The following is a 23,625-nucleotide window of genomic DNA, read 5'->3' as shown; positions in this document are numbered from 1 at the left end:
CCCACTTGTATATGCATTGCACACGCATTATTTGGTTCCTCCCGCCCTAAGCCCGGTCTCCCGCCCCCACAGAGCCCCCCCAGGTGACGGTGGAGCTGCAGCAGGAGCAGGACGAGGTGTTCTGGGGCGAGACGGTGCGCTTCAGCTGCCAGGCGCGGGGCAAGCCGGCGCCCGCCGTGGTGTGGCTGCACAATGCCTGGCCCCTGGCCCCGTCGCCACGGCACCGCGTCACAGCCCGTGCCCTGAGAGTCCTCAACGTGGGCCCCCAGGACCAGGGCCTCTACCAGTGCATGGCCGAGAATGGCGTGGGCAGCGCGCAGGCCTCCGCCCGCCTGGTCACCGTGCCGACGGGTGAGGGCCCTCAGGAGCCGATCGAGTGGTCTGTGCCGACCGAAGCCTGTATTAACTATATAACTACCATAACCATAACCAACCCTAACTTATATACTCTAAATATCCCTGATAAACATAATCAACCATAACCTCAATTAGCTATTTAACTATCAACTAGATACCTGACCAAAAACAATCTATTTAAACTGTATAACTCATAACCCTAACCTATATAAACTATGTAACTCTACCTTAAGACTCTTTCACACATTGTTCCTGGTAAATTACTGGGATAACCTTCCAGGCACAGCAAGTGATTTTCACTCATAGCAAAGCATGAATAGACAGGGATCACCAGCAGTCCTTCTGGAGGCCAGCAGGGGGCGGTACTGCAGTCCTTCTGGAGGCCAGCAGGGGGCGGTACTGCAGTCCTTCTGGAGGCCAGCAGGGGGCGGTACTGCAGTCCTTCTGGAGGCCAGCAGGGGGCGGTACTGCAGCTTTATGGAGGCCAGCAGGGGGCGGTACTGCAGCTTTATGGAGGCCAGCCCCCTTCAGAGCAGCAGACTAAGAGCAGCTCCATTACTTTAGAACCAATTTCAAGACATTCTTGAAAAAAGGAGCTTGTTTGCAAACAAAGAAGCTGTGTTGATAGTGTTATCGAACCCCCACAAGGCATATCTCTCACGAGGGAGATCTCCGGGATTGACCCCTGTTCCCGTCACACACGACCCCATGCAGGGGAGGTCCCGGAACATTTCTGCGATAGACTGGGTGTGTGAAAGGGGCTCTTTGTAAACAACATAACTCATCTGTCTGCAGGGAGCCCGTCGCGCGCCAAGCTGCCCTCCGTATTGAGGCCGCTGAGCCCCGACAAGGTGCTGCGGAAGCAGGCCCTGAGCCCCGGGGGCCCCGTGGCCCTGCTGCCCCTGGACTGCTCTGAGCTGCCTGGGCATATCTTCCCGGCAGAAGCCCCCATCATCCTGAGCCAGCCCCGCACAGGGAAGGCCGACTTCTACGAGCTGACGTGGCGGCCGCGGGGGGACGGGGGGGCGCCCGTCCTGGAGTACATGGTCAAGTACCGGAAGGTAAGCAGATCAGGGGTTGACTGGTCAGTCGTACTCACGAGGCCTGGTGTCTGTGTATCACGAGAGACACATCAGTACAACAAACATGTTAACATCTAACATCGGTCAGTGTAATAAAATGTCCTATCAGGTTCTATCAGGCCCTACAGGTTCTATTACGTTCTATCAAGTTCTATCTGTTTTCTATTATGGTCCTTGCTGCATTCATATTCATGAACAGCTGAATCTTATCTGAGATACAAGGACACACACCTATCTTGAGTACCCTAAGCTGAAGGTCCTCTCTCCTCTCCTCTCGCCTCTCTCCTCTCCTCTCTCCTCTCTCCTCTGCCCTCTCCTCTTCTCTCCTCTCCTTTCCTCTCCTTCCCTCCTCTCCTCTCTCCTCTTTTCCTCTTCTCTCTCCTCTCCCCCCTCCTCTCCTCTCTTCTCCCCTCTCCTCTTCTCTCCTCTCCTTTCCTCTCCTTCCCTCCTCTCCTCTCACCTCTTTCCCCCCTCCTTTCCCCTCTCTCCTCTCACCTCTCTCCCCCCTCCTTTCCCCCCTCCTCTCCTCTCTCCTCTCTCCTCTCTCCTCTCTCCTCCCCCAGCTGGGCGATGCCCTGGGCGAGTGGACCTCCAGCCGTATCTCGGGCTCGCTCCACAAGCTGATGCTGGCCAAGCTGCAGCCCGACAGCCTGTACGAGGTGGAGATGGCCGCCAAGAACTGTGCTGGCCTGGGCCAGCCGGCCATGATGACCTTCAGGACCGGCAGAGGTAGGGGACGGACACACAGCCATGCTCACACGCAAACACACACACACACACACACACACACACACACACACACACACACACACACACACACACACGTGTGCTACACTGCTAACCTCTTTAGACACAGGATCTAAACCTTGGGTTGGTGTCACATTAATAAAGTAACAAACATAAAGATATGCACCGTGACGTTATCTGTAGTAGTTGTGGCTTCATAAGTGTTGAGTGTTAAGTGAAGTGCTGTTTGTGTTGACCTGTAGGCCGCAGGGTTCCAGGGGGTCAAAATGACCCACCCAAGACTGCTGCCGTCCCCTCGCCCAGCCTCTCCCGTGAGTCCCTCCTCCCTCCTCCCTCCCCCCTCTTCTCTCTTCTCCCTCCTCCCCCCTCTCTCCTCTCTCCTCCCTTCTCCCCCCTCCTCCCTCCTCATACCTTCTGCTAAGCAGCCGGTCCCAACAGACACTAACCTCGAGAGTTGTACTGATGTTTCCTCTCTGCTACTCTCTCCTCACTACTAGTGACAAACAGAGTATCCCTCTCTCCTCACTACAAGTGACTATCACAATGTCTCCTCTCTCCTCACTACTAGTGAAAAACACAATGTCTCCTCTTTCCTCACCACTAGTGACTAACACAATGTTTCCTCTCTGCTTGTCTCACTCACTGAAGGATGAGCTCTGAGTAAGTGATTGTAAACATTTTACTGAACGCTTTTTTTTTTTCAGTCAAGATCATTTTGAACTTTTATTTTGTACATACTCTTTGTCCTCCTGTGTCCTCGTCTGTGGTTCTGCGTCCATGCTGAGTTAGTGTCTCTGTGTGTGCACGTCTCCTGTTGGTTCATGTTCATGTTCAAATGCTGTTGGTTCACACACACACACACACACACACACACACACACACACACACACACACACACACACACACACACACACACACACACACCTCAAGTTAACCCTCTCTCGCCTCTCCCCCCACAGCCCCCGAGGCCCCGGACAAGCCCACCATCTCCACGGCGACAGAGACGTCGGCCTACGTGACGTGGATCCCGCGTGGTAACCGGGGCTTCCCCATCCAGTGGTTCCGGGTGGAGTATAAGAAGGTGAAGAAGGTGGGGGAAGACTGGGTCACCGCCGTGGCCAACATCCCGCCCTCACGCCTCTCTGTGGAGATCGCCGCCCTGGAGAAAGGTTCGTCCATCACGTCGCACGCTTTGAAGTCATGAGCCCACCGTTGTTGATGAGAGCAAGAAACCCACGCTTTCTACACAATGTTACATATATGTGTGTATATATACATACAATATCATGACTCTAGTCATTAGACACTGTAGATCATATATATATATATATATATATATATATATATATACTAGGGCTTTGAATTTTGCCCAAAAATCATATTTGGTTTGTTTGTTTATTAATATTAATATTCAAATATATTTGAATATGTATTATTATAAAATGGGTGGTTTAAATCAAGCGATCTGATTGGTTCCTACCTGTTGTATAATTAAGCAATAGATCACGACAGGCTGTGGTATAATGAGCACATTTCACTGACTGAAGTGATCTATTGCTTTTATAAAACGGTTACATAAGTATGGCGAAATTAAAGTCATAGACACCCTCAATTTTGAAAAAGTGAGAAAGTCGGAAAAGCATTTTTTTTTAACAAATACAAAAAAGTAGTCCCTCCTGGCTGCCTGCAAAGTGTACGGCGGTTGCTATGCAACACACTGTAGTGTCCTTCAGAGAGAAGGCTAGGCTGGAGACGGTGGCTTGGTTCACCGGCAATTTAGCCTACTATCGAGTTCACTCACCGTGTGCCTATTGCTTTACAACATTTCCACCCTCTCCAGCAATCAACATGTTTTTTAGGCTTCAGTGAACTACGCTATCGCTTTTATATATACATAAACAACAGTTAGAGTTAGGCGCGGAGTGATACTGAACTCTGTAAACTGAACGGGCGTCATAGCTGTGTGTATACGCTCAATATACAACAGTTGGGAACCAATCAGATCGCTTGATTTAAGCCACCCGTTTTATAATGGGCATATACATGACTGCTATGACGTCCAATCAGTTTGGAGAGTTCCGTATCACGCCGTGCCTAACTTTAACTGTTTATTTATTTATAAAAGCAATAGCATAGTTCACTGAAGCCTAAAAATATGTTGATTGATGGAGAGGGTGGAAATGTTGTAAAGCAATAGGCACACGGTGAGTGAACTCGATAGTAACCTTTAGAAATCCCTGTTGTGCATGTTCATTCCAAGTTCACATCCGTATACCAATTGAGGCCAAATTAAACAGCATGTTTTAATTAAGGATATTGTCTCGGCTGTTCTTTATTTTGGGCCGTGGGTACAGCAGGCAAGGTCAGCTCGACTCGCTTCCAATAATTTCAAAAACCTGCAACTTCAAAAAATTATTTTATTTATTTTACAATTCAAAAATTAACAAAACAGTCTTCTAAATTAAGGAAATGATACTGGGAAATGAATAAACCATTATAAGCAACGAGTGAACTTAATAAGCGATCAAAATACTTTTTGCAACCACCGCCTCTTTCCGTTGACATTTAGTTTTCACCTTAAATATGCGACAGATGTAATTAAGGCAACCTGGTCTCACAGGAATCCGTGAAATGAGTCGGTCTACGTCCCGTTTACAAAAAATAATGCCCATAAAAGGTTTGAATATTAAGGGCTGCCTAATATTCTTTTGAATATTATAATTTTTTATATAATTTTTATATTTTTTTATATTCAAATAACGATATACGATATACGGTATACGTTGATATATATATATATACACATATATATTTTTTTGTTATTAAAAGGAAAGCGTTTCTGCCTAATTGCATTCCCATGCCCCCCCTCCCCGCTCTGATTGGTCAATCACAGTTGTTTTGGTTGTTTCCCTAACGACCACAGTTCATCATTATCGCAATCACAACATGTGGACTTTTACCGTGAGGCAGAAAGAAAACATGTGCGGTTCTCTATCATTAGTCATAAAGAACCTCATTCTGTTTGGTCGGGGGTCTGCCCCTATAAGCAGTACGCAGAGCACTTAACCCCCCCCCCCCCCCCCCCCCCTCCTGCAGGTACGTCCTATAAGTTCCGCGTGGTGGCGGTGAACGTGATTGGCTGCAGCCCCCCCAGCGCTCCGTCCAAGGCCTACACGGTGGTGGGGGGGCGGACCAATGAGAGGCCCGTGGACGGACCCTACATCACCTACAACGAGGCCATCAACGAGACCGCCATCATCCTCAAGTGGACGGTAAGAGAGACGATAAACACGAGAGAGAGCGAGAGAGACAGAGAGAGGGAGACCCCAAAAACTAGAAAGAAAAGGAGAGGAGAGAGACCCCAAAAAATAGATGGAGGGAGAGAGAGAGAGTGAGAGAGAGAGAGAGACAGACAGACAGACAGACAGAGACAGACAGGATCAGCCTTTGGGTGTAAGAGTTGAGTATCACTAACTCTCTTCTTCCACTTTTACACATGTATTCTACTAAGTAAAGTGACCATGACAAACAGACCAAACAGACCCACTTATGATCCTAATCCTGCTGCTGGTGTACCTGAAGCAGCCACCTTCCCATTATAACCTCTGTTCCCCGTCCCACGGTGCAGTACGCCCCGGTGAACAACACGCCCATCTACGGCTTCTACATCTTCTACCGGCCCACGGACAGCGACAACGACAGTGACTACAAGAAGGATGTGGTGGAGGGGGACCGCTACTGGCACTCCATCACCGACCTGCAGCCCGAGACTGCCTACGACATCAAAATGCAGTGCTTCAACGAGGGCGGGGAGAGCGAGTTTGGCAACGTGGTCATCCTGGAGACCAAAGGTATGGGCCTCGAGGAGCCTTCCTCAGCCTCACACTGATGGGCTGTCTGCTTGTGTTGCTGAAATTAATCTCAGGTTTATGCCAAATTTATATTATACCAACGGACTGCCACCAATAGACTGCTATGTCACATGGTCCATCAATTAATGTTTCTCTCTCTCTCTCTCTCTCTCTCTGTCTCTCTCTCTCTCTCTCTCTCTCCCCCCAGCTCGCCCTCACCACCAGCGCCCCCTCCCATCAGAGACTCCTCACCACGGGCCGGAGCATTCAGGTGGGGCAGTGCCGCGCCCAAGCGACCTGCCCTACCTCATAGTGGGCGTGGTCCTGGGCGCCTTTGTCTTCATCATCGTGGCCTTCATCCCCTTCTGCCTGTGGAGAACCTGGGCCAAGCAGAGTGAGGAGACACCAGCACATGAACCTATAGATAGATAGACTTATTAAATACATACGCTACCTCTAGCTCTGCTCTATGTAACGCTGGGCGTCTCTCAGCCTCCGGCCCTCTAGCTCTGCTCTATGTAACGCTGGGCGTCTCTCAGCCTCCGGCCCTCTAGCTCTGCTCTATGTAACGCTGGGCGTCTCTCAGCCTCCGGCCCTCTAGCTCTGCTCTATGTAACGCTGGGCGTCTCTCAGCCTCCGGCCCTCTAGCTCTGCTCTATGTAACGCTGGGCGTCTCTCGTTCTCAGAGCAAACGTCGGACCTGGGCTTCCTGGCGGTAGCGCCAGCGGTGTCCTCCTGCCAGTACACCATGGTCCCGCTGCAGGGGAGGCCCCTGGGCCTGGGGCACTGCCCCCTGGACCCCCACAGTGGGCCCCCCCACCATCACAGCCCCTCCAATGAAGAGTACACCCCCAACAGAGTGTACAACCCCAACGGCAAACCCCACCTCCCCCCTCCACACTGTATCCCGGGGTTCCACCAGGTGAGGAAACAACAAGCTGTCTTCAATTATCTGCTTCATTGGCAGGAGAAATATTTATAACATCACACACATAACACAAGAGGGAACATTTCCTTTGAACTAACACACTGGCAACAATAGTTCATGTCGAAAATAAATATGGTTATTCATACACGACCATGAGATGATATGATTGCTGTGAGAAGGACATGGTGGCTCATCCTGCGTGTGTTGTGGTCTCAGGAGGAGAGGGACAGGGATATGGAGTGTAACACGCTGCTGCCACACCACATGTCCAACGGACACCTGCCGACATACCACTGCTCCACCAGGTACACACACCACCACACTGCCGCTCCACCAGGTACAGACACCACCACACTGCTGCTCCACCAGGTACACACACTGCTGTGTGCTGCGGACCACCGCCTCGCTCTGGGGGTCAGGGGGAGGGGGCTTAGTGGGGAGAATCAAGACAAATGAGGAAGAGGGAGGAAGAAATGACCACTGCAGAAGAAGAAGTGGTTCACCAACTGATTTATACTGGAGCGACTCTTTCACCAAAAGCATATCTTGGTTCTCTGGTTGTTTGAGATTCAAATACAAATCAATAGCATTACCTTCATCGATGACAAACCCATATCTACCAGCTGGGATTAATTAAGGACATCTTATCTTAAACCAGGACTCTGATGAAATATGCATATTTATATATAAGAAATTACCAAATATATAAATGACTAAAATGAAGTTACTAAATATTGTTTCCTTTTCCTGCCTTAGTGCCCCTGAGCACCACAGACAGGATTTCTGCCCCTCCGACGACTCCACCCTTCAGCTTCTCCACCCTTCCCATCAGCCAATTAGCGTACAGGATATAGAGGATGACGCCCACTTTTATGGGGATAACGAACCAGAGGGTTTCACTAAAGGTATTGTTTCAACCCCACATATTGTATATACATACAATGAGCATCAGTTGCTTATTTAATAAATGCTATTTCGTTAGGATACATTACCATTTATACATTACCATGTAAAATAACATTTTGCAATGTCCTCAGGGTTAACATCTAAAATTGCTGATTTATTATCTTCTAGACACGTCCTTCCCTCACTTGGCCCTCGAAGACGAAGGAAACTTCACCGCCTCCTCCTCAGCGGCCACCACGCCGCAGTCCCAGAATGTTTCGCTGGAGGAGGTAGACATGGTCCCCAGCAAGGGGGGGGCCTTCGGCGAGGGAGGGGCCCTTAGCGAGGGGGCCCTGGACGACGAAGGGACGAGCGACTCAGCAGATTCATAAGAAGAGAGAGAACGACCAGATATTTATTTTTGTATCACAGATATTTATATATTTATGCATTTTGTACATAAATATGTTAATATTACCTGTACATATGTTTTATTTTCATATTGAAAAGGATTCTTTATACAAGCTTCCTCAAATGATTGAGATATTATTCTCTTTTCCTCTTGGTTCAGTGGGCCGTAGGTATATATATATATATATATATATATATATATATATGGTGTAGGTAATCTATATATATATGGCGTAGGTATATATATGTATGGTCCTCAGTATTAAGCACTCACAGGATTCTGGCTCCACATCATTCCTAAACATTTCACTGCAGACAGTATGAGTCAGAGGACGTGAACACTGAGCTCTCCTCATGCTGTAGTCCTGCAGATTCAGAGGACGTGAACACTGAGTTCTCCTCACGTCTTCCTACCCCGGCTCCAGAGGTTTGTCTCTCTGTGTAGAAATAACACAAATGTATTGAGTGTCGTGCGGCATTAACAAAACTTGTAACATGTGTATGCAAAATGAACAAGCGTCATGTTCCAGTAGTCTAGTGTTCAAAGAGATTCTATATATTGTATAGTTATTTATTCTTTGCATCATGAGTATTTTTTTTGTTTTTAGCATCACTTAATGGGAGAGATTCTGGAAATTGACATTTTTACAGTCGTTCATAAGCTGAAGTGGGGGCTGTCCTGAAGCATTGTTACCTGCTGGTCACCAAACGCCTGCCGAATGGGGAGGTCTGGCACCAAGCCTCCCTGGAAATGGCGGGAAAAATAAGTATTAGCCTCTGCCTGAGGTCAGCAGCCCGCCCAATGAAGGAGACACCGAGTCTACATCTCTCACGAGTCTAGCCATTGCCATGGTTCGCATGCTGGAGCACTATTGCATGTAAATAAAGCTTATCAAAATGTACAGACTACTTTTTTATTTTATTTCCATTGTGTCACAGTTGATTCATTCGTTTTTGTTTGTCCAGAGTTGCTTTTCGTTCATTATGTCAACTCACTTTGGGACGAGAGACAATTTACTATCCTGAAGCATGGGTCATATATAAAAGTATTAAGACGTAGGCCTATAGGGTTAGGGGTCGACAACATGTTACCAATGTGTTCAATGTATCGCAAGACGGTTTGGATGACAGCACAAAAATGGTATATGATTATATATGATAATGTCAATTCAACAAACTTATTTTTGGGATGTCCTAAATGACATAATGTGAAAAGGGTCATTTAAATTCTAGATACATTTTCCTTTCACCATTGACAAGTACTATAATGCTCTGGATATTCTCAAAACGTTTCACATTTAGCCTGCATTGAGTGGCTGTAGAACCTTGCATTTTAAGGATGCTTCTATCGCCACCTAGGTTGGTCAAAAATCACCGAAACAAACACGTACACAACCACCTCATTGATACATGGAAAAGGATGCTTATAAACTTTATTAATCAACTTTGTATTTACAAATACATACATATATACTCTTGTATGAAACATTGGTATTTACAAAATAGCTCTTGGGAAAATGGATTCTAAACCCTGATATAAGTTAGTAAATTACATTTCTGGGTATTATTTAACAAAACTGATTAACCTCAGTTGAAGTTTGAAATCTTATAAACCTCAATGTGGATATTTACTACAAGATAGTTGAACCAAAGTATTACACAAGTTCCTTATTTGTGTCTCCACCTGAAGATGTAAAAAAACGAAAAAAAAAATATGGACCATAAGACAGCGTATTTAAACCTCAAAGAACATAATCTTTGATTGGGACTTCCCCCCCCCCTGTCTTCAACTGGTATCCTGACTACTAGGAACCCCTGCTCGCCATGGCGACCAGCAGGCCAATCAGACGGCGCCTCTTTTCCTCGGCTCAGTACTTGTAGGAGTTGTGTCCGGGGCCATGGAGAACATCAGAACCGTTGAGGAGGGAGGGGCGGTGGCTCGGAGCATGCCTGGGAGAGCGTGGTCTGGGAGCCCTGAATCCTAACTGGTGCCATGCTGTCCAAGACAAGGGGGGGTGCAGACTGGAGCTGAGACAGTAGACACCGTAGTGACACTGGAGGAGATGCTACGACTGTCTGTGGCACACACGCCAGAGACTGCACATCTGCTGGAACTGCTAGAGCAGTGTTTCTCAACCTTTTTTGAGCAAACGCCCCCCTTACCTTACCCTGATCCTCTGGCGCCCCCCCCCCCCCATTATTATTGTTAATTTTGTTTAAATTGCGATACCCGTGGGTAGGCTATATCCATTACCAACTCCACTCCAACTCGTGCTACATTGCTTGAATAAAAAACTTCTGTGCCGTTTTGGTTTCTTCTGGACAAGAAGATGTGTATTCAGAGTTTTATTAAAAGGTTTTATTATTGAGCTATTGAAGTTTAATACGTAACAGTGCTTGTGTACATTTTTATTGGTTATTGAACTGTTAACCCGCGAACTTGGGTTCAATTTGTGCACGAAAGACTCCCTTTGTTTACGTGACGTTGCCTAGCAACGCTGCGCATGTGCAGCCTTTATCCGCTTCGTTCGCGGCCAAATAGTAATTAAAGTAGTTTGTTACTATACAAGTTAAGCGCCTGTAACATCAGTGTTAAATGCGTATGTGCCGGTTGGTGTGCGTACCTTATGAAAGTAAGTGTTTATCGGTTCGCAGACGTAATGAGCGACGTTGCAGTGGTCTACATGTAATGCGCACGTTCTATTGTTTACAATTAGCATGCTAAGCGGAGTTAGCTTTATTCACGTCTTGTGTTGCCTTACTATGTAATATGGATGAGATTCATGTTGCTTAGCGTAATGCCCCATCCACCGCTTGCTTTGCATGTCCTGCAAACCAACCAGTGGAAGTCAGGGGAGGGCGAAACAGTTTTGGAAAGCACCACGCTACTAAGATGAGGTGGATTTGTTTATCGGCGTTACTATGGCGATCATGACGGCACTGAGCATAAAGTAAAAAGTAGATGTGACGATAGAGGGGTTAGAAACCCATATGAAGATAGGCTTTTTATTTCAGTTATCCTATTTTTGCACCGAAAATATTTGAAAACCATGAAAGGTCCCCCGTGTTCGTTCCCAGCGCCCCCCTAGGTTCTACGAACGCCCCCCAGGGGGCGCTGCCGCCCCCGTTGAGAAACCCTGTGCTAGAGCTTCCATTGGAGCTGAGCGGCCTCGAAAGCTTCCCGATAGGTTCAGTAGTGGTGACCTGTGAATTGGTCCGGGGCCCTGGGACTTTAGAGGCAGCGGTGCTACTGCTGACCACTGACACTGGATTGCTCTTAATGGCCATGGCTGCTGGCACCGCTGTTGACTTTGACTTTGTGACTTTGACTGAGTGGATGTTAATGCACCACTAGCTGCACCAGTGATAGTAATCCGGGCCTGTCTGCTTTCTCTCCTCTTGGGGGGCTTGGTTATTTTGTTTTCCCCTTTTTGGCAACAACTTTGCTCCTTTTTTTTATCTAACCCTAAGTGGCATCAGCCAGGGGAACAGGCGGGAGGGGATGTGTAGCCGAAGCCTCTAAGTGTCTGGAGGGGGCAGTGAGTGCTACTTCTTTGATGGCAGGGGTGACAGAAGTGAGCTGTTGCTGCTGCTGTTTGACAACCGAGGGAGGAACCACAGGTTTCTGAAGGTTAGTCTGACTGGAGATCATCAGCGGCAGGCCTTGGGAGATGTTCTTGTTGAGACTGCTTAGAGCCCCTAGACTATTGAGGGCAACATTGGTGGTAGGTTCCTCTGCGGGTGTGGGCTGAACCAGCTGCAGGGTGCTCTTGCCGCCCTGCATGCCTGCTTTATCGGCTGTATTCATGGGCTGCAAAGCAAACACCTGGCCATTCACAGTGATGGTCTGTGGGGCGGCAGACTGAGCAGTCTTGGCAGGTGAAGCCTGGATTCCCTGCTGGGAGGGCTTCATTTTGGGTGGAACAGGGCGTGGTAAAATGTGCACCAGCTGTTTCCCGCCAACCGTGTGTAAGTTAGCCGTAGTTGTTGTGCAGTTAGTTGTTGTGATTTGAGTGGGGAGAGCAGACACTGCAGTGGGAAGAGCAGCAGGAACGATGCCAACCTGAGGATTCTGTTGGGCAGGGGCCGTCTGATTGGGGGTTTGGATGATGACGATATGCTGGCATGACATCTGATTGGGCAGTTCCTCTCTAACTGTGGCCTGAGACGAACAGGCATTTCCCTGCTGTAGGATGACCACACTCTGGTTATTGGTGTTCTGTGGAGCGGACACCCCAGACACGGTGGCCCCTGATTGGTTGACCTGCAGCACCTGCATGGCCTGGAGAAGGGGAAGTACTGTCGCCTGAGGCTGGGGTACAAGGGCTGGCTGAGGGAGGGGCTGGGGCTTGGGTTGAGGGATCAGGGCTGTCTGGGGAACCACAGACGCTGTTTGCAGCACAGAGGGCTGGGGTTGTGACATGACAGCGGAATGTGCCAACACAGCCGGCTGGGGAGGAACAGCACATTGGTGCTGGGGATTGGTCTGTGTGAGTGGCTGAATGCAGCTGTGGAAGTCTATGAACAGGCTGTGCTTGGTTGTGTGTTGCAATGCTCGCCTGCTGTAAGGGTACCTGAGGTCGTATTTGGAATTTAATGGGCTGGGCAGTGGATTTCTCCGCCATTGGTCAGCTGCTGAAGCCTCTGACTGGTGGTAGCACCCTCCAACGTAGCCACACTCTGACAGACAGGCTGCATGGTGTTCGGTGCATTTGACAACAGTGTTGTCAAATGGAGCGTTGTCCATGTTGTCTGTGTGCTGCTGGCAGCCCCAGCCCTGAGGAGAGCTGTGCTGCTGGGGATGGACGTGTAGCTGACTCTAATTCATACAATCATCAGTAATCATTCATGAAATATTGTCATACACAAAACTCTGAAGGTCCGTGGGTGTGTGTGTGTGTCACCTGAGTTAACTTCAGTGCCTATGTGGCTCAGTACACTAACTAGTGTGTACGTCTCCTGTGAAGGAAACACATATAATACTGAACAGTTGGCACGACAAGACAAAAACATGTAAACACACAGAGTACATCTCCTGCACATTTTCTTGTTTGATCTTCCAAAGATAACCTTGAGTAAGGCGGCTATTATATTATATTTAGTATTAAGATGTATATCTTGCTTCATGTTACTCAATTCACTCATTCTTATAACTTATTGGCTTATTATCTGTCTCTCTCTCACTCTCTTTTCTTTTCACCATGGTGTTGCTGTCCTCATTCCCTGCCTCTATAGTAATAAATAAATTTGAAGTTAGTAAAGGCGATACATTTTCCTCCATGCAGTCATTCAAATCAACATATGCACTTTGCCTATGTCTGTCCTAGATAGTCACTTCATGTGCAGATAATACTGAAAGACGAGGTCAAACTAGATAAGATATTCGATAATCTGAACAGTGAAAAAGCTACAGCACCTGTCGCAGTGCTGAGTCCCAGGTCTCTTGACAGGAGGACTTCTTCCTCCACCTTCTCCATCCTCCAAGTGAGGGTGAAGTGGAAGCACTTGAGGTGGAGGACCAGAACGCTGCAGGAGACGAGGCAAGAGCAAGTAGAGCGACAGGAGTTATTACAATAAGATAACAATTAGCAATCTATTCAGTGAGCAGATGCTTTCAGTCCAGAACCATAGTGAATTCACAGTGATTCACATTCACAGTGAAAACAGATTGAGGCTCTACTACACTATGCCCCCTTCCTGTTAAAACAAACGCTGGAATAAAACATTGTGTAGATCATTTTCCTTAGCTTGTAGTATCACTCACTTAGGTAGGGTCAGAAAGGAGGGCTGGATGCCAGATGTTTTGGCTCCGCACTGGCAGGTGTACTCCAGAGAGCTCTCCTATAACATAACAACACACAAGACACACCTGGGTTTTAACCTCACACAGAACACAATCGACGGCAGAGGACCAGGGGGGTGTGGGACGTAGAGAGGGTCACTGACTGTGAGGTATCTGTCCAGGGCCTGACCCACAGAGCCTCCAGGGTCCAGGTCCAGGCACTGACTGTGAAGTATCTGTCCAGGGCCTGGCCCACAGAGCCTCCAGGGTCCAGGTCCAGGGACAGGTTGGTGAAGACCTCCATGGCGTGGACTGGCCCTCACATCTAGCACAGGAGAACATACGTGATGCACTTATGAAGACTGCTGGCCAAGAGCAGGTTACACTGCTGCTGGGGCCGAGAACCAAGACCTACAGGGAGGACCAAGGCCTACAGGGAGGAACTTTAGGTAGCACCAAGACTTACAGGGAGGACCAAGACCTACAGGGAGGATCAAGACCTACAGGGAGGACCAAGACCTACAGGGAGGCAGTCTTTAATGTCTCTGCTCCTCTCCTCTGGAACAACAGCCCAGACGAGCCGCATCGCAAAGCGGTCAATATTATTGACAGAAAACCCTTTTGATGAACTTCCTTCTAATCCACTACTCTGTAGTCCTTCTGTGTTCACATCTACCCCTAAAAAAAGAGCAGGTGAGCCCCCACAGGGAAGGTGTGTTTGTATTTGTTGAAACAATTAGTTGTCACATTATAGGGCACTAATTTGGGAACAAATATCAAATGTACTTCAAAAAAGTTAGCAGATTTTTATTTATGCAAACAAAACGAAAAAAACACTTGCAGATAAGAGGATCAAGTTGTGCATCTTTAATTCAATATTATAATTAATTTCCTACACATCATGATAATTCCATCCTAATTCCTCCCATAATTCCTTGCTGTGTACAATAAACAAGTAATTTTATGCAAATCCGTGGCCAGATCCAATGCTGCCTGGAGGCAGAGTAGATCACTGTGACTTGTTTTCTTCCACCTAATTACAATGGTCACAAAGGTCATGGTGAGGTGGTGAACCCTGAGGTTAACCGACCTCTTGGTCCATCAGTGGCTTCAGACAACGCTCAGTGAGGCAGGAGGCCAAACCTGAGTTATGTCCTGAGTGTCTGCTCAGTGGTGGATTTAGCAAATTGGGGGCCCAAGGTGAAGATATGTATGGGGCCCACCTCATCCGATCTTTAAAAGAGAACAGAAAAAAAAAATGTACAGACTGAATGGTGGATAGGCAGGTAAAGCTAATCCACGTGGAAGTAAAGGTTGGCGATGAGGAAAAAAATCTTCCACTTTAAAACCTGCATGCACTTTTTTACTCCAAAATGAAGATGGAAAGCAGAGAACACACTAAGTGTAGCACTACACAAACTAATAGTCACGATGGAACCCAACAGATAAGGTAAGATAAGGTTTCAGATAACACCTGTCTTTGACAAAATGTCAGCACTGTTTATTCTTTTTTTTTAAGATCAAATCAATATCAGTATAACAGCAAGACAAGTAGTTAGGGTAAACCCCCACAAACAGTCATATAGGCCTACTTAGCAAAACATCACAAACAGCCATATATTTAGCAAATATTGCCAAGAGGAATAATTGACTTTGTATATGTGAGGTTGCAATTGGCATTGCACTTGAGATTGAACATTTCAAACAAACCTATATATATATATAAAAGAAAAAGAGAGAAAGAGAGAGAGAGAAAAGATAGATTGTTCTCCACATCACACGCTTCTGACACTTCAGTCCTACTTATTGACGTCTTCTCACAGGTCTTCACCTAGCGCCACTTCACAGCTAGCTTGCTGGCATGTTTAACGCTTTGAACATTGTTGTTCCTGTCTGAATCCCAACAATAGCTGTTTAAAAGTGTGTCATCTTTGGCAGCGTTGCCAAAAACTTGCGTCTTCGCTTTTTTCTTTTATTTGAGCCGCTTGAGTAACTTTATTTCCTAACCCTTTCCCTAACCTTTTATTTAATTTTTTTGTGTTTAGAATCGTCTTGCTTCGTCACTATGGAAGCCCATTCCTGCCGGTAAAATAAAAAAAAAAAGATGAAAAGTTGAAAAAAATCCCCATTGCAAGTCGAAATTATGAGGTAAAAAGTCATAATAAATAATGTGATAAAAAGTCAAAATTATGAGATAAAAAGTCATAAGCTGGGGGTAAAGTCAGAACGGGCTGGGGGTACCCAGTCTAACGGCAAGCATCAATTTCCTCTCTAATCAATTTAATCTTGTTTTCAAAGAAATCCATGAACTGACCAGCTAAGAGGGAGGAGCCTACATTCCGAGTCTGTTTTTGTTTTCTTCAACGTGTCGAAAATAAACTTGGATTGGAATTGTTTCTATTCAAGTTGATGATACTGGAGAAGTAGGCGTTCCTGGCGGTAGTCAGCACACCTTTATAGTTGAGCAGACTATCAAGTTTAGTCTTAAGTCTTTTACATTTTGAGTAGTTACTTACTGATAATATAATAAAAACACAATACATTATGTTGATAAAATAATATATTTATTTCCAGACTAGATTTGTTTAGCTTCAAGATGACAACCAACACCCCGTCGTTCGTTGCTAAGGTTGGTCTGAAGCACTCGTAGAACCTTCTTAGCTCTACCATAGTGATGGTTCAGCTCCTGACGCTCGTCTCCGCCACTGTACAGTAACCTTTATAAATCCCCATTGCGCATGGAACTGCCACATTGGCAGTGTTGTGTTTCACCAATATACAGTAGGCCTACATATTACGGTACAGCAGGCGAGGTCAGATCGACTCGCTTCCAATAATTTCAAAAACTCACAACTTCAAAAAATGATTGTATTTATTTTACAATAAAAAAATGAACAAAACTGTCATCTAAATTAATGAAATGATACTGGGAAACGAATAAACCATTAGTGAACGAGTGAACTTAATAAGAAATATGGTCGAAATACTTTTTTCAACCACCGCCTCTTTCCCTTGATGGTGCGCAAAGCCTGCACACAGACAGGTAGCAAAAAGCAAAACAGTCTCAGCATAAACAGTTGTGAGTTAAATATGTCCATCGGGGAACACGTCAATTCCTCTAATGTTAATGTTAAAAATAAATCAGCACCGATTTACCTTCATCTTCAACTGTAGCCTTACTGAACTCCCTGCATCCTCGCTGTCTTTATTCCTTTTTTCCAGATTCATATGGCAGTCTTATCATGGTAAACTAGCTAATTGTCAGGTGTTTAACAGTGACACTCACTCGGAGACAATAAAGAAACACAAGCTGCTACACGCGTTTGATGTGCTCTCGCCGTTCTCCTGCACAAAAATGTGTGCATGCTAAGCAGTAGGCCTAGTCGCTCTTAACGTTAAGGGGGAAAAGCAAGTTCAAGGTTCGATTTGCAGTGACCACTTGGCTGAAGGGTTTTATATGCCTATTCATTACATAATTAGCCCATTCGAAACTTGTGCGGACTATATATGGGTGGGGCTTATGCACAATTCAGTTTTTTTAATACATAAATTAAAGGCTTGCGGTTTATCCACGATGCGGCCTATATGCGGGAAATTATGGTAATAAAGCAGGGGTTCTCAAAGTTTTGACAGCTGAGGGCCAATTTAGGAACCCAAAATTTGAGTGAGGGCCGCCAAAGGAAAAAAAATAAAATAAAACAGAAAAAAATCCCATTTGTAATTTGTAATTTTAATGACAAGATTGCATCTCTACAGTTCCATGCATTGGTCTGCATCCAGTATTAACACATTTTAAATAACAAATTAGGCAAAACCTGGCACAACTTTAGAAAACCTTGAGAAACATTTTAACTAACACACAATTCCTGGGGTTCTCTGCCCTATACAGTCAAATTTGGGATATAACAGTCCTGTGTGCATTTCAGAATATATGTAAAAACTTATTTAGAACAGTCAGTCTCATTGTGCCTTGCTTGAGAACAGAAAAAAATCCCACCTGTAAGCATCTTAATGACCAGGTTGCATCCTACAGTTACATGTATTGGTCTGCATCGAGTATATATAATAAACACATTTTAAATAACAAATTAGGCAAAACCTGGCAAAACTAGAGAAAACCTTGAGAAACATTTGAACTAACACATAATCACTGGGGTTCTCTGCCCTATACAGTCGGATTTGTGATATAACAGTCCTGTGTGCATTTCAGAATAAGAATAATAACTTATTTAGAACAGAAAAAAAAAAAAATTAAAATAATATATATATTTTTTTGAACTTACGTATGTCATTGTGGGCCACCAGGAATGTTTCTGCGGGCCGCCATTGGCCCGCGAGCCGCACTTTGAGAACCAATTTAATAAAGGATATTTGGTGACAGTATCCTCGTCTCGTCTCAGCTAGAGCGGCAAGCAGTGCGAGAGCAGCAGGCTGCGACATTGTTGCTGCGTCTCACTGAACAACACAAACGTGAGCGCGCCAGCCAATTGAACGAAGCTCAGTCCTTTTTCCATTTACCTTTTCACATAAGTCTTTTCCAAGTCTTTTCTTTTGAAAACTTAAATAGAAAAATTAAGTCAGTGCCCACAAAATTCTCTTCGTCCCGAGGTCGATCCGAGAGAGAATATTGATCCTCCCGATGACAATTAATTACGTCCCCGGGACAACGTTATTTTTAATCCCTGGTGTGTGTGTGTGTGTGTGTGTGTGTGTGTCTGTTAGTAACTTGGAAAGGTATGTTATTGACCATATTCCTTCACATCTAGTTCATCTAAATAAGCTCACTCTCTTGTGTAGATAGCATGTGTTGCCAGATCGGATTGCAATTTCCAGGGCAACTATAAGAGATGTTTTCCAGACATGTCCTCCGCATTTGTACATCAGGAAATTCGACCCTGAGGGTGATTCAGACTTGAAGCCTATAAGGCGAAGCCTAGACAGTGTAGTATACAATCATAGAACTATATATTATGTTATAATAACATAACTATCGATTATCATTAAGGGTGCCACTCAATGACATGCAAATGCAGACGGAAGCTTCGTCCACACGCCCACTCACGTGGTATGAGAAATACAGACTTTCTACGCCTCATTCACACTGTGATGGATTGAGTGCTCGATATTGGATCGAGCACTCGGTGCTCAACTGTTTTTGACTGGCACTACAGCTGTGATCTGTGATCTTCTATGTAGGTCTGTTAGTTGAATTTGAACACCAGTAAAGATTAAACTCGTACTGCATCCTTGCCTCCGTGTCTTTATATTAATATAAGTAACCCACGAGTAATAAACAACATTACATAAAACTACAACATGGTGTCAGAAGACGGAGTTACGGAGTAAGTCGAGGACGGTATTAAAATGAGTTACTGTAACTGAAGATTAGCAGGCAGCCAACAAGTGCTTGCACGCGCGAACATGGTTCAGGCCACCATCACGCTGATACTCACCGGGAATATCGCTGAAAACTGGAGAAGCTGGGAGCAATGTTTTTGGCTGTATGTGATCACTTCAGGTGTGGTGGATAAAGACGAGATGGTTAAAATAGCCATTCTGCTTCACACTGTTGGCAAGGAGAACGATATTCTTCTTGAAGTTTCGCTGGATGTTCACCAATGCTTTGATATCTTGGACTTTGGTGGGGCTCCATACTGGGCAGCAATACTCAAGTTTGCTCCTTACCATTGTTTTGAATAGTGTCATCATGATAAAGGGTGATTGATCTCTGAATACAGTGAGTGCCCACGCGGCCATGGTCCTTGTACTCCTGACAGTCTGCTCAATGTGGGGCGACCACAAGCAATCATTCGACAGAATGACGTCAAGGTCCCGGACAAGTACTGTTGGCTCGATGACATGTCCTTGGGAGGTGACATACTCCTTGCAGCTTGATGTGAAGGGTAGTAGACGTAGAAGTGAGGAGTTGTTTAGGACGTAGTTGAGGACTTCAGACTTCTTCTCATGAAGCAGCATGTTGTTGGCTTGCGACCATTTTATGATAAGCCACAGATCTTCTTGAAGCAGTGATACACTCTGCATTCCGCTGATGGTTTTGACTAGCTTCGTGCCGTCTGCAAAGCTCAATCCATTGCTGTGTTTCAGCCCTTCGATGAGGTCGTTGATGTAAATGATGATGAGAATGGGCCGATAACTGTTCCTTGTGGAACAATGCGGAACGTAGACTTCTTCCCCTCTACTACAACAATCTGGATATGGGCTCTGAGGAATTCCTTTATCCAGTTGTAGACTTTTCCCTTGATGCCGTACTTCCAGGATGTTGTGGTCGACTTTATCAAATGCTTTAGCTTAGTCGAGGTAGATAGTGTCGACTTCTTCTCTGTTGTTGAGGCACTGAAAGATATGGTCAACATGGTCGATCAGTTGGGTGAGGCAGCTCCTCTGTTTCCTGAAGCCCTGCTGACTCTCGTTGAGGAGTTTGTTGTCTTCTAGGTGGGACACCATGTGGTTTCTGATAACTCTCGTAGGTCTTGATAAGATGTGAGGTGATAGAAACCAGACGATAGTTGGCAGGGTCCATCTTGTTACCCTTCTTGAAGAGAGGCGTGATGTATTGAGTCTTTAGGGACGATGGTATGGTCACACTTTCCAGTGACTTTGTCCACATCAATTTGACATCAATTTGCTAGCTGCTCCTTGCCGTTAACAAGGATCCTTGCAGGGATGTCTCCATCTGGAGTCGCGAGTAGGGGTCGAGCTCCTTGATAGCCTTTATGATGTCTTCCGTGAATTCGCCGTGAATTCCGTGAAGTCTTTCAGCTCTACGTCTTCTAGCCTGGGCCGGACGTTAGCCAAGCACTCAGTTATGTTCGCTTCATCTGGGTTGCTGAAACCTTTAATGTACTAGTGATCTGTGATGACTCCGTCTGCACTATGTAGGGGTGCTACTGTCGACTTGGTCTTCAAAAACCGCTTCGCATAACTAGAAACAGCGTGGGTTTGATTTTAGAGTCCCAACTGCTTTAGCTTCCCGAGCATCCAGGTCACCCATGATGGCCTGGCTGATGTTGTAAGCCAGGAGGTTGACTTCCTCTATAAGCTTGGCCAATCTCTGGGAATTCAGGTTCTCTTGCCTCAGGGTATACTTCTCCCTGGTTGACTTGCTGCGGTGTGTACCAGGGGATTTCACTTTTGGAGGTGCGTGGTGCAGTGTGACTTGAAGGACTGTAAGTCTGAACAGTTCGAGAAAGAGACTGCCTTCTGTGTCATCCTCACACAGCTGGTAAAGTTCCTTCCAGTCGATAGCTGCCAACTCCTCATTCATGGCGGGGAAATCCGCTTCATGGCAATTTACAGCTCGGAAAGAAAAATGATCAGTTTCTTGATGGTTGTTGGTTGGGTGTGTTTCTTCTGCCAGGAGGTTGCAGCCCAGCACGGTCTCCACTAGCTTGTGGTCTGATAGGGTGGTTGTGGTTATGTTGGTTTCGACTACATCCTGGGGTTTGTTGGTGATGACAAGGTCCAGGATGTTGGGTGACCTTGTTGGTTCTCTGACGATTTGAGTGAGAAAGTTGAGTAGAGTCTCATCAACACCTCATCAACATCAACAGGATTCATCATAGGATGTAGAACCATGCTCCCAGTCGTTTCTAGGGAAATTAAAATCGCCAGTGATGTACATATCTGGTACCCGGGTGTTGAGGCTGAGGTTGTCTATCTTCTGTTGCATTGCAGCAATCATGTCTTTGAATCTGCAGCGATCAGTGTGTGCTTTGATTCGATGTAGCACATTACAAGGTTGTTGAATTTATCCTCATAGTTGTGTGTATCAGTCACAACTAGCCTGGTGTGGATGTAGAGGAGGCATCCTCCACCAGTCCTGTTCGGTCTATCAGACCGAAGTAGTTGGTAGCGTGGTAGTTGTCAATGCAGACTTGGGCGTCTGTGATGTAGCTTTTCAACCAGGACTCGGTGATTGCTACAAAAGGAGGGTATCTTCCATTGGTTGGAGCTAGTGGCTGCCGGTAAGACATTCCATTTAGTAGGAAGAGGCTTGATACAGCTGCTGCTGGTGGGGCATCATGCGGAACATCATACTCTGGGGCATCATTTGGTGGTGGGTCCATTGTTGCGTGTTGACAGGGTGAGCTGTTTGCTGCTGGGACAGTTGGTTTGCGTATTAAGCTGGTTGCTGCTAGGACAGCTGGTTGGTGGGCTGGTTGACAGGGTGAGCTTATTGTTGCTGGTTGGTAGGAACTAGTTCTCTGACCATCTGGGGGATGCTGGTTCGTAGCTTTGCCATCTGGTCCATACGGGTATATATTCCGTCTTTCAGGCTCTATCATTCGCAATAAAAAAAGTATTTTACTGCGTTTAACTTGGTCTTTTGGGCTTGGCGGGACTCAACTGTTGGTGGATATGGGGTGTAGTTCGAAGTGATGCTGTTGAACCTTATCCTGCCCTGGGGAATATCAGGGTTTTCGTTCACAGTCACCGACTCTCTCCTGTAGCTGGACCTCCTTTCGCTTGGCAGGTGTGAGGGTTCTTCCTCATTCTCTTCTCGAGAATCTGTGTTCTCTGCGTTCTTGCTGGGCTGGAGCATGCGCATTGTCTGTCATTGTACCTTTTAGGTGGAAGAAGGTACACTCCTCCTTAGTGCAGAGGTGATTCAATACCGAGTCTCTACTGTCACGCCCAGCTTTGCCATGCTGGGTGTGCCTCTCTACCTGGCGTGTCCTTGGTACCTGTTGTTCCTTTTATCACCATTAGGGGAGCTGTCACTACGGGCCGTGCCAGGCTAATGGTGGGCTGATTGGACGGGAGATAAAAGATGTCCTTCCCGTCGGCTTGCTCTCTCTCACTGCGGCTCCGGCCTGACGCGGAAAGGCTGGCTGCAGCTGCGCTCCTCATTTTCACCTCACTTTGCTTTATACTGCATCTACTGATCTGCACTACACTTTTGGTTTGGCTTTGCATTACTGATAACGTTTTGTATTTAGTTACTTTAATAAATATTTGTTTCACCTTTTCAATCAGCGTGGTCTCCCGGTTTATGTCAGCTCTACTCAAGCCAAGTGGTCCTGACGGGGATGCCAGTTCCAGCATTGCTGGCCTCTGTTGCAGCACTATCTAGAGTTGGGTCCGAAATTGCAAAATCTGCGGCATCGAGGAGGGTTGTTTTTCTTGCATCTTTCACCGTTTATCAGTGACTCTCCAGTATGGCCGTGGGGACATTGCCGTCTCTTGTAGTCCTCACAGATGTTGTTCTTCTCTGTATTGAGTTGCTTGTCTTAGCTTTGACAGCATGTGGGTTTAAGTGGCTGTTTTCCCAACCTTCTCGTCCACACCTAGGACTGACTCGTTCTTCCTCGTCCTCTTCTTCCTGAGCTTCTTCTTCCTTATCTCCTTCTTCCTCTTTCCCTACTTTCTCTTGACCTCCTGTCTCCACTTCTTCAAGCTTTCCCTAGCCCTGGTCGTTAGTGGGCCTGAGTTCGTCTAGGTGGTTCTTCTTGAGGCACTCGTGGCAGAGCCATACTATTGCAGTCGGGGTGGCTCCTGCATCGACAACTGGCTTGTAGATCTCCAACTTCTTCTGGCTGGCCTCGCAGTTGTGGGAGCCTT

The 23,625-nt window shown here is 46.3% G+C and overlaps 1 protein-coding gene across 2 annotated transcripts in view; it reads left to right on the top strand.

Moving 5' to 3' along the window:
* Positions 1–9,086, top strand: part of boc (BOC cell adhesion associated, oncogene regulated) — a 38,373-nt gene extending 29,287 nt beyond the window's left edge. The window contains exons 7-18 of one of the 2 annotated variants that reach the window (XM_084474987.1): positions 73–351; positions 1,153–1,418; positions 2,003–2,168; positions 2,429–2,497; positions 3,146–3,355; positions 5,283–5,458; positions 5,815–6,037; positions 6,246–6,431; positions 6,724–6,959; positions 7,185–7,270; positions 7,722–7,870; positions 8,040–9,086. In XM_084474987.1, coding sequence (XP_084331113.1) covers positions 73–351; positions 1,153–1,418; positions 2,003–2,168; positions 2,429–2,497; positions 3,146–3,355; positions 5,283–5,458; positions 5,815–6,037; positions 6,246–6,431; positions 6,724–6,959; positions 7,185–7,270; positions 7,722–7,870; positions 8,040–8,242 — 2,249 coding nt within the window. In that variant the 3' untranslated portion in view covers positions 8,243–9,086. Of the gene's footprint in view, positions 1–72; positions 352–1,152; positions 1,419–2,002; positions 2,169–2,428; positions 2,498–3,145; positions 3,356–5,282; positions 5,459–5,814; positions 6,038–6,245; positions 6,432–6,723; positions 6,960–7,181; positions 7,271–7,721; positions 7,871–8,039 lie in introns of both variants that reach the window. The other variant, XM_084474986.1, reaches the window with a different exon arrangement.
* The last annotated feature ends 14,539 nt before the right edge of the window (positions 9,087–23,625 follow it).

This window comes from Micromesistius poutassou, assembly GCF_964030765.1.
Source record: "Micromesistius poutassou genome assembly, chromosome: 11".
NCBI lineage: Eukaryota > Metazoa > Chordata > Actinopteri > Gadiformes > Gadidae > Micromesistius > Micromesistius poutassou.
The sequence above is the reverse complement of the archived record's forward strand: the minus strand, read 5'-3'. Positions and strand labels throughout refer to the sequence as shown.